Genomic DNA, 12,102 nt, shown 5'->3' on the forward strand with positions numbered 1-12,102 from the left:
TGTCAGCTCAATGTACAACTCGATTTAGTCACCTCATCTCATCTCATTATCTGTAGCCACTTTATCCTGTTCTACAGGGTCACAGGCGAGCTGGAGCCTATCCCAGCTGACTACGGGCGAAAGGCGGGGTACACCCTGGACAAGTCGCCAGGTCATCACAGGGCTGACACATAGACACAGACAACCATTCACACTCACATTCACACCTACGCTCAATTTAGAGTCACCAGTTAACCTAACCTGCATGTCTTTGGACTGTGGGGGAAACTGGAGCACCCGGAGGAAACCCACGCGGACACGGGGAGAACATGCAAACTCCGCACAGAAAGGCCCTCGCCGGCCACGGGGTTTGAACCCGGACCTTCTTGCTGTGAGGCAACAGCGCTAACCACTACACCACCGTGCCGCCCCACTCGATTTAGTGGAATAACTTAAATATTTATCAGTCAGTACAGAACCAGAATTTAAAAAAAAAATACAATAAAATAAAAAAAGAAGGCGGTTTTAAGGCCACAGTTTTCTTGTTTGCTGAGACTAAACAACAACTATTGAGTCAGCATGGTTGGAAATCTGAAAAATTGTAAAATATTGAAAATAGAAAATAGTCAAAATACAGAAAAACATACTGTATATATTCTGTATTTTGACTATTTTTATTCTCAATACTGAAAACATCAAACTGCGTGGAACATATATGGAATTATCTAAAGGAAAAAGTGTTAAAAAACCAAAACATGTTTCATATTTTAGATCCTTCAAAGTAGCCAGCATTTACCTTGATGATGCTTTGCACACTACTGGCATTATCTTAACCAGCTTCATGAGGTCGTCACATGGGATGCTTTTCAATTAACAGGAGTGCCTCGTCTAAAGCTAATTAGTGCAATTTCATGCCTTCTTAATGTGTTTGAGATCAAACAGTAAATAGTAAATAATAAAAATACAGTAAACAGCCCTCAACTGTCGTAATCCATATTATATCGAGAACCGCTCAACTAAGTATATATATACGATATATAAGGCAATGCTTTATAATATTCATTTTGGTTATGGTTATCTTAATGTCTTCTGCAAATATTTTACACTTTACCATTCTATTCTGCTCCTGTTTCTAGCCATCAGTGAATACCCATGATACATTTTTCCTTGTTTTAAATGTTTTAAGCATGTTATTATTTATGTATATTTTCTGTTTCTACTGACAGATTTCATATGCACAGAAAAATTCTGTCAGTCGAGAAAGAAAAACATAACAGCATGTTTAAAACAAGGAACATAACTCCAGTCCACCCTTTTACATACATTAAAGGATTAGTCACCAAGTTCAGATTGGCACCTTGGCACAGATCCTACAAATCTCTGGGGCTAGAGGAATGGACGTCATTCGTCCAAAAGATAATCCCTCAACTGGTATTTTTTATAACAGTGGTGAAGATGTAATTTAGTTTATAACCTGCCATAAGTGTTCAGGTAGGCTGAGATCTGGTGAGTGTGAACAGCATTGCATATGATTTACTGTACACCCTTTCTTACTCATCAGATGATTCACTGAGCCCTTGGCTGGAAATATTGTCATCCTGGAAGATCAGGTCCACTCCCATCCGGATAGAAATGTTTCCTCGTAGGATAAAGGTGAAAAAGTTATAGGGACTTTGTATTGATTTTCAGTGACTGTTCTGTTCTCTTAATGTATATGCCACACATGCACAAGGCCACTTGTTGAAAATGGTGAAAGATGACTCGGCTGACCATATTGCTCTTTTTCCATGTCTCTGTAACCAGCGCTTGTGGGTTGGGTTTTTTTTTTCTTTTTTTTTCTTCACCACTGAACTCTCAAAAGTGCATTTGTCTTTGTAATGAAGGGCTTATACTCTGCAGCATAAAATCCCTCTCTGTGCACTCGTCGACAGAACGTTCTCGCTGACAGTCTGATCACATCCTGCTCTGACGTTCTCAGCCACCTGAAGACTCTTCTGATTTTTCCTTTAAATACATTTTACACTATTGCATGAGCATCAAGGGCATTCCTGCTGCAATTTCCAGCACTGTTTACTCATCCATTTCCTATAGATCTAAACACAGATGTCAGAATGTATGAAACACCGCCAGCTACTTGTACAATGTTTGTGACTGAAGCGCCTCCCAAATAATGAACTTTCTTTCAAAATAACTGAGATAAGCAAAACTGGATCAAAACCAGATCTGTTGGACATATTTATACATACACACATACGTATTTATACATCATACAGGACTTTTTGTCTCTCCACTCATTTTACTGTGATTTTCTTTGAAATGTACCAACCATATGTGAGTTTGTGTGTAGAAAGACTAAACTTTCCTGTAAACAACATGCAACATGCTGAGAGAGAGAGAGAGAGAGAGAGAAGTAAGGTTTCAGTATTTTCCACACTGAGCTCTCTGTGATAATCCATCAGTTCTGACAGCGCATAGAGAAAATGATAGTCCGAGTATCACAGCCAGCTCTCCTATTCAAATAAATCTGCTGATTACGCACTCACACATTTCCCACTGCACGGTCCACACTACCAACCCTTTCTGATCATCTATATTCAGGTTTTGGTTAATTATAAATTACGCTAAACATTAGAAGTGCTTTGTATTATTTATTTGAAGAATTACTCCATTTTAAAAGCCTGTGCAGAGTTTAAATCTGTGGCGAGAGTCTATATGTCTATAATTCAGCAATGGAATATTCTGTACGCAACAGGCCAACGTTTCTGAACTTCCAGTTTTTTTTCTTTCTCTCTCTCTTTTTTTTTTTGGATGGTCCAATTTTACTAGGAATCCCAGAGAAACAATAACAGGCCTATACAATGTTCTCCAGCAACTTTGCTGTTTTAATTATCTATTATAAGAAAGCACAGGATTACATTTCTTTCTTTATTGTTTTCCTTGTGAGAGGGTTCAGAAATAGGTTCTAACAGTAAACAACATGGCACAAGATGTGAATAAACGCTATCGTGTTGATAGATGAAGTTGAATCGAGCACAAATGAACATGATAAAATGAATTAAACCCTGCACATGTTCAGCCAACACTAAAGCTGGGTATTTTGCAGCAGAAGATAGATGGGTGATGGTTGTGCGCTTTTGGTGTGCAGGATTTGTGCGTAAAAGCACATAAACGTTATTTGAGTGTTTAATTATGGCAATACTCACTCGCTCACTCAGCACAGCAAACTGGCTCCTGTGTGCATGGCTTTGTTTGTTTGTTTGTTTGTTTGTTTGCAGTCCTATTATCTACCAAATAGTTTACAGTTTACAGCCCATATTCTGTGTATTTATTCCCTGCATTTGTCTTACATGTTGTGTATTTGCACTTTATGTAGTCTTACATATGGGAGAACAGGGGGATTTGGGACAGTTTATATTCCCATAAATTAATTTCAACCAATCAGGTTTTAGTTTACATCAGAAGTTAGATGTTGCTCCTGGGAGTAACTTACTTTCTTTAGAAACACAAAGCTGGACACTACAGTAAGGTTTGTGCAGTTCAATATTTTTGTCAACCGAGATTTGTATTTTCTACTTCGCAATCCACCTCCGTTATGGTGTAATGTACTGTATGCTGGTGAATTCAGGATTTGTTAGAAATTAAAGTATGTAGCCTGGAGTTACCATATATAGTGTTATTTATTAAACTTAAATTCTGGGGAAGCAGCACGGTGGTGTAGTGGTTAGCACTGTTGCCTCACAGCAAGAAGGTTCTGGGTTTGAACCCAGCAGCCGACGACAGCCTTTCTGTGTGGAGTTTGCATGTTGTCTGTGTGGGTTTCCTCCCACAGTCCAAAAATATGCAGGTTAGGCTAATTGGTGGCTCTAAATTGACCGTGAGTGTGAATGGTTGTTTGTGTCTCTATGTGTGTGTCAGCCCTGCAATGAGCTGGTGACTTGTTCAGGGTGTACCCTGCTTCTTGCCCATGGTCAGCTGGGATAGGCTCCAGCTTGGCCCCCTGTGACCCTGCATGGGATAAGCGGTTACAGATAAAACAAACAAACAAAACAAATTCTGGGGAAAAACATAGAAAGATTTTTTTTTTTTCAAAATGGTCAGATGGGCAGAGTTGGGACAGTTCATCATGTTAGAGGTTTTTTTCTTGTGGCTTATGAATATTTAAAAATGTGGGCGTGTACCCACATGAGGATTAAACTTATTTCATTGCTTCTTGAGTGTTTAGTCTAATCAAGTTTTGGGTAAACTGCCTTTTTTTTTAAAAAATCACCGTACCAGCATTGTGTGTTCATACACTTCATATGTTCCAAGTTTTGATAAAAAAAAAAAAATTAAACATGTAGGCCTAGGTATTTTATTTTTGTTCCATGTCTCCCAACATAAAGTCCCATATCCCGTCGCAAATAAATAAATAAAAATAAATAAAAATAAATAATGACAGAAAAAGTGAAGGGGCGGCACGGTGGTGTAGTGGTTAGCGCTGTCGCCTCACAGCAAGAAGGTCCTGGGTTCGAGCCCCGGGGCTGGCGAGGGCCTTTCTGTGTGGAGTTTGCGTGTTCTCCCCGTGTCCACGTGGGTTTCCTCCGGGTGCTCCGGTTTCCCCCACAGTCCAAAGACATGCAGGTTAGGTTAACTGGTGACTCTAAATTGACCGTAGGTGTGAATGTGAGTGTGAATGGTTGTCTGTGTCTATGTGTCAGCCCTGTGATGACCTGGCGACTTGTCCAGGGTGTACCCCGCCTTTCACCCGTAGTCAGCTGGGATAGGCTCCAGCTTGCCTGCGACCCTGTAGAAGGATAAAGCGGCTAGAGATAATGAGATGAGATGAGATGAGAAAAAGTGAAGCCTGAAGGCCAGTATATGTGACAAGCTGAGAAACTAATGTTGTGGTAAGAGGGTAGAGTAAATACCCTGTAATGCAATACGAATGTGACGCTACCTGCGAAGAATTTCACACAATTGGCAAAAACTGAAAACTTGTCCCAACTCCCCTACAAACTAGAGATATAGAAGGAAACCCACTCGACTTGGGTGGTGTAAGTGGTTAGCACAGTCGCCTCACAGCAAGAAGGTTCTGGGTTTGCAGCCAGCAGGGGCCTTTCTGTGTGGGTTTCCGCCACGGTCCAAAGTTGTGCGGTTAGGTTAATATGGGACGGCCTTGACCGAGGCACCTAACTCCCAGGTGCTGTTAGCATGGCTGCTCTGGGTATGTGTGTGTGTGTTCACTGCTTCAGATGGGTTAAATGCAGAGAGGAATTTCACAAGTGTGCTTTTTATAATGGGCTCTGAGTGTTTTACAGTCAGACACTCTTTCTTCCAGTCAAAGTTTGGTGTCAAAATGGACGAAAACGCATATGGTGTTTGCAGATCCATACCCAAAATAAACACCAAACCCGTCATAACACAACGGTGTGTGTGGAAGAAAGAGATCCAACTCCACATTGTGCAGCTTTTCTCTCAGAGCTCATTACTGGGAGCGTGTGACGTCACTGAAGAGTCTGCCTCCTAGTCCATGCTCTCTCTCTCTCTCTCTCTCTCTCTCTCTCACACACACACCGACAGGTCTATTAGCGGGTCATATCATCACTCTATCTCCTCGGATTATCAGCTGGGAACAATGCAGCCAGTGGTGGAGAAATCTCACAGAGGGAATGAGGAATAAGGAATACACACTCTGACAGAACCGAGGCACTTTTTCAACGAGTTGCTCTTCAAAATGCGCAAGACGCAGAGGAGTGCATGAAGGGATTTACTCATGAAGCATGGATGACATCGGCTGACAGGAGCCTCTTCATACAGCTTACTTAAACAAAAAAAAAAACATCTTATTTTGTGGATGGATTTGTTGCTATTATTAGAACCGTGTGATTGCCACATGACAGACTAAATGCACTCCAGATGAAGTTCACATTGTTCTACTGTGGACAGCAGGGTTACCAGGTGGATCCAGAAAAGCTGATCCAGCACAAGGACGATATCAGTATGGGTATAGGTTTAACAGTTTTTCGTATGGGAGGTGACATGCATAATAGGCTAAATAAATAAATAAAATACAGATAGGCTGGTAGATGCTTAAATCCGTGCAATGTGAGAGTGAGGGTGAGGGTTGTTGTTATTGAGAAGAGGTCAAATAAAAAGTACAAAAATGGAGTTTGTGTTAGTCTTTCTGAACTATTGAGCAGCTGAGTAATCATAGTGCAGTGTATTGTATTATATTATATTATATTATAATAATAGTAATAATAATAAGAGAGAGAAGACAGTCGGACAGATCATCTGTGAGCTCCTGTGTCTGTGATGAGTCGCTGAAGAGGACACCACAGGTCGGAAGTGGAGCTCATTGATGTAACACCGTTTCCCCGGAGCTCAGGAACCGCAGCTGAAGTTTAAGGTGGGCTTTTATTATGCGCAGCGGTGTTGCGACGTGTCAGAAATGAAGGAGAAGTCCAAGAATGCAGCGAAAACGAGACGAGAGAAAGAAAACGGGGAGTTTTACGAGCTTGCCAAGCTCCTGCCTTTGCCCTCGGCTATCACCTCGCAGCTGGATAAGGCCTCCATCATCAGACTGACCTCCAGCTACCTGAAGATGAGGGCTGTGTTTCCCGACGGTAAGATTTACAGCAAACACAGCGCTTTACCGCTGAAGCGGGCTGTACAGCTTCATACCACCATTCCATGGAGGCCCAGAATTATCCATACACACAGGGGACAAGTTTATTATTAGTAATTTTTTTTTTTAAAAAGCAAAATGTAATTTAATTTACGAAACATTCTCTACATGACTGCCATTTCTGTGTCAACACATGAACTAGTGTTCAACGATATTCTGCACGTAATTGCATTTCGATTGCAATTAAACGAGAATCATAATCATGCGATTGCTTACAGTACATTCGTCAAACGCTTCTAAAAGCTATCTGAATTTTATACTTATAGGCTAATTATAAATATTTAGTATGAATATAATATAATATAATATTTTCAGTATGAAAATGTTTGGCAAACATTTTGTTTAAAAAAAAAAAGTATTCATTTCACCTGTACAGTATATGGAGACATTTGGGATACCTTGCGTATATGTGTATTTTATTTTTAGAAAGCACTTTCTTCATTTTACATTATATAATACACACACATCCTGTTTCACTACTGTATTATTTTTATTCTGCTTAAACCTGATTTATAATCCATTTCAGCAATCATGAGCCTGTATTCTTATACTGCACATTTTATCATATCATTTGTCCGTTTTAGAATAAAATCCCTGTTTGTACTTTTAAAAACAAAACATCTTGATTTAAAAACCAAACACTAGCTGCTTTACTGTAGACATAATCCCCTACAGTCCAGTGTACAGTGTCCTGTTCTACACTCAGTGTCCCTGTGAATCTCAGCCTCTCTACAGCAGCCTACTTTCTTATTACCCTGGCAGAAGACAAAGCCTTGTGTCTAAACACCTGCGTATTTACACTGATTCAAAAGCAGACACGTTTACTGAGTCAGTTTCTTCTGTACAATTAGAGCCCAATCACAAGCGCACAATAGTTTAGTTACTGCTGAGATTTGAACCTGTTAAAGCCTGTTCTCTGCTCATTCAGGAGTCTGTAGCAATTAAAAATTATTTTTTGTAACAGATACAGCTCTTCATGTTTAGAAAAAGGGGTTTTAATCTCTGTTTGCATTCATTAGTTTGTAAGCCAAAGCATGCTGTGCTATTAAGGTTACACATGACAGCCTAAATGTATGAGTTCTGTGTTCGTAATAGGCTGTAGTAATGTTTCAGTCATGTATTTGTTATTAAACAGGTTATGAACTTTGGATGAATGAACATGAGGGAAAATGATATTGCCTGTTCACCAGGAACGAAACAAACAAACAAACAAACAAACAAATAGCCAAACTTAAAAAAGAGAAAGACGGTTGTAGATAAATAAAACCACTTCATTTGTTTTCACTGAGGAGATGCAAAAGATTAGAAGCTGAATTTACAGGCTGGTGAAAAATGTCGGATCAACTCGAACCAATAAACAAACAAACAAACAAACAAACAAACAGATAAACAGATAAATAGATAAATGAATGAATGAATGAATGTTCAAGTGCAGATTTTTGTACAAATAGACCTATATTCTGCAAATGGTCCATCTCAGATTTTATAGTTATTTTTAATATTTTACACATTTATGCGTTTTGCTGTGTTCTTAATTGCAATCGTTTAAATAATAATAATAATAATAATAATAATAATAATAATAATAATACTGAAACACAGTTTATAGTTTACAAAAAAAACATTCGATCATTATTAACTATTCTTAAGTGTGGATGTTTATTTTATTTTATTTATTTTTTTATTAACCTTATAAAGTATGACATTAATTTGACTTGGCCTGTAGAAATCCATCGATATTTTAATTCCGAACTGAAAGATTAAAACACAGATTCGCTTAAAGAGAGCTGGACAAGTTTCTGTTTTAACTCTGGAGTGATAAAGCGGTGGGAATGATTTCTCCCAGTTCATGAGAGGAGAGCCATCAGGAAACTGGAGATAATCCTCTAGTCAAATTAGTGGCTTTTTTTTTTTTTTTAAGATTAATACAGACTTAAGATCTCAAGTTGTGTTTTTCCAATAAAACGGTCACAATAATAAAAATGAACATGAGTACCTTCTGGTTGATTAGTTATGCACTATAATCAGCTGTAAATATAAAATAATCCTGTCGGCTACATGGGATGTGATTTTTATTGGCTTTGGGTGGCATAGTGTCTGTAAATGTGTGGTTTGGAGGAGATTATAGATGAACTCAGCCTGGGAGGAAAAAGACTGAGAATGGTGCATCGGAGAATCTGTTTCTCATTAAGACTTAAAAACGCCATTTAAATAGTCGTTAAAAAAAGTCAAACATCATTTAGAAAGCAGTGAAAACATTACATCTATCTATCTATCTATCTATCTATCTATCTATCTATCTATCTATCTATCTATCTATCTATCCGTGTTTTGCCCGTCGCTGACTGATCATGTTGAATTTCTATCAAACACTTTTATTTAGCTGCTAGAGATAATGAGCTGAGCTGAGCTGAGCTGAGATGAGATGAGATGAGCTGAGCTGAGCTGAGATGAGAAGCGACCCGTTAGTGTTTGATGGTGTCAGTGAGTGCAGTGTGAGCTGTGTGGGTCTCCGAGTTCATGCTGTAAAAAATCCCAAACCCGGAAACCCATCAGTGTTCATTCAGCAAGCAGCACCTCAGCCACACCAGCACTCTCAACATTACCCGCGTTTACACAGGCGCTTTGGGAAATAAAACCAAATAAACACCTTTAATAATAATAATAATAATAATAATAATAATAATAGAGGTGCAGCTGCTAAAAGCCGAGCAGGACACAATGATGATGAAGCGACACTGAGCCGCTCACTGATCTGTGATACAATAATAATAATAACAATAATAATAACAACAATAATAATAATAATAATAATAATAATAATAATAATAATAATAGAGGTGCAGCTGCTAAAAGCCGAGCAGGACACAATGATGATGAAGCGACACTGAGCCGCTCACTGATCTGTGATATAATAATAATAATAATAATAATAATAATAATAATAATAATAAAAATAATAATTAAAAACTGTGTGCTTTATATTTTATTATAACGGCTACAGTTATTATAAAGTCGTGAAGTAGTGTTTGTGAGCACGGCGGAGTGTGCTGAGTAGTGAGCGCTGACCGTGTGTGTGTGTGTGTGTGTGTGTGTGTAAGGTGTGGGGGAAGCCTGGGGTGAAGCGGCGCGCTGCAGTCCGCTTGACTCTGTGGCCAAAGAGCTCGGAGCGCACCTGCTGCAGGTCAGTACACACACACACACACACACACACACACGCTGATAACGGGTGTGTGATAATAATAATAATAATAATAATAATAATAATTAAGTTATTATTATTATTATTATTGGTGTTGGTATTATTGTTGTTATTGTTGGTGGCGGTGGTATTGTTGCTGTTGTTTGTTATTATTATTATTAGTGGTGTTGGTATTATTGTTTATTATTATTATTGGTGGTGGCGGTATTATTGTTTATTATTATTATTGGTGGTGGTGGTATTATTGTTGTTATTATTATTGGTGGTGGTGGTATTATTGTTTATTATTATTATTGGTGGTGGTGGTATTATTGTTTATTATTATTATTGGTGGTGGTGGTATTATTGTTGTTGTTATTATTATTGGTGGTGGTGGTATTATTGTTGTTATTATTATTATTGTTGTTGGTGTTTATTATTATTATTGTTGTTATTATTATTATTATTGGTGGTGGTGGTATTATTGTTATTATTATTATTGTTGGTGTTTATTATTATTATTATTATTATTATTATTATTGGTGGTGGTGGTATTATTGTTGTTGGTGGTATTGTTGTTCTTATTATTGTTTATTATTATTATTATTATTATTAGTGGTGGTGGTATTATTATTATTATTATTATTATTATTATTATTGGTGTTGGTATTATTGTTATTGTTGTTGGTTGTATTGTTATTATTATTGTTTATTATTATTGATGTTGGTATTATTATTATTGTTGGTGGTGGTATTATTGTTATTGTTGCTGGTATTATTGTTATTATTATTATTGTTGTTGCTGGTATTATTGTTATTATTATTGTTGTTGTTGGTATTATTATTATTATTATTATTATTGTTGTTGTTGTTGTTGTTGGTATTGTTATTGTTGGTATTATTATAATATTTTCTGTCCTATTGATTTTGAGCCACTCATTTAAGGAAAGCCGTCTGCACTGTTGAGTTCAATTTATTTCAATTAAAATACTGTGTGTATGTTGTTTGCTAGAGAGAGAGAGAATATATGTAAACTTCTGAAAATATGTAATAAGTGTCACCATTTCTGTATTATCTCCTACTGTTTGTCAGATACAGTTCATTAAGAGATGTACTGATGTTATGCTGATTTCTTTCTTTCTTTCTTTTTTAAGACTCTGGATGGCTTTGTGTTTGTTGTTGCCTCTGACGGTAAAATCATGTACATCTCTGAGACGGCCTCAGTTCACCTTGGCTTATCGCAGGTGAGTCCACACCTACCATGTGTATAAACTCTATTAAAATAAACCTCATAACTTCCCTGAGATCACGTTCAGAACCGGGCCACGCTGATACGCTCTTTGAAACATTTTGTCCGTCACCCAATGGTGATAAATGAAACAATGGAATATAAATGTCTAACCTGGAGAATATTATCTGATGGTGTGTGTGGTGAGCTGTGTGTCCTGATGTGCACACCAGTTTGCGGGATATGAAAGCACGGAGCGTGTTTGCTTAGCGCACTGAAAACACTGAGGCTTGGGTCATGCCTCAGTCACTATTTCTCAGCTGTATCTGGTTGAGTAAGCTTCGGTCTGCGAACCAATGAAAAGGAAACACGGATGAAGAAATTGTGGTTGAAGCTGGAAGGTGGGCAATTTGGGGAGAAAATGAACTCATCCAGTTAACTGTGTGATGGTTTGCTTGGCTTTGGGTTTACTGCTGTTTGTAGAGATGAAGTGGGAGATGGTGCGCGCGAGAGAGAGAGGAGCTTTTATTCTTGGAAACAGTGTGATACACAATGTGTTTGTGTGCGCCTACATGTAGCACAAACGCAAAGCTATTCTCCATGTTGGCATCATATCATCAGATTTCTCCACAACTGCCTACAAATGACAGTAAAAGCCATGAAGGCAAACTTCTAGGGTTGCTTTTAGTGTCAGGATGGTATTTCACAATAAAATCGAAACACTCAATGTGTTCAAATAATAATTCATCTTTTATTTTAAACAGTAATGTCCATTTCTGTATCCAGACTGCAAACTCAAACCAATGGACGACTTTAAGGAAATTTTTAAGTGAAGGTAATTTCTTTAAGAAATAAGACTCACCCTTTTTCCAGCCTCGAGAATAAAGAAGGAGTCGGTTTACTTATGCATATCCAGGACGTATAGGTCATCTAAATAGCAAAATAGCCTTTCACCAATGATACAATGAACTTTGCATAGCCATTTTTGATTGATTTGCATGCATGTGTAATAGTGTCCACTTTGCTGCCAGCATTTTCCCTGAACAT

At 38.0% G+C, this 12,102-nt stretch overlaps 1 protein-coding gene across 1 annotated transcript in view; it reads left to right on the forward strand.

Moving 5' to 3' along the window:
- Window positions 1-6,238: 6,238 nt before the first annotated feature.
- Window positions 6,239-12,102, forward strand: part of sim2 (SIM bHLH transcription factor 2) — a 29,767-nt gene continuing 23,903 nt past the window's right edge. The window contains exons 1-3 of the mRNA XM_060909151.1: window positions 6,239-6,584; window positions 9,748-9,830; window positions 10,982-11,071. Of these exons, the coding sequence (XP_060765134.1) occupies window positions 6,410-6,584; window positions 9,748-9,830; window positions 10,982-11,071 (348 nt within the window). The 5' untranslated portion in view covers window positions 6,239-6,409. The remainder of the gene's footprint in view (window positions 6,585-9,747; window positions 9,831-10,981; window positions 11,072-12,102) is intronic.

This window comes from Neoarius graeffei, chromosome 25, assembly GCF_027579695.1.
Source record: "Neoarius graeffei isolate fNeoGra1 chromosome 25, fNeoGra1.pri, whole genome shotgun sequence".
Lineage (NCBI taxonomy): Eukaryota > Metazoa > Chordata > Actinopteri > Siluriformes > Ariidae > Neoarius > Neoarius graeffei.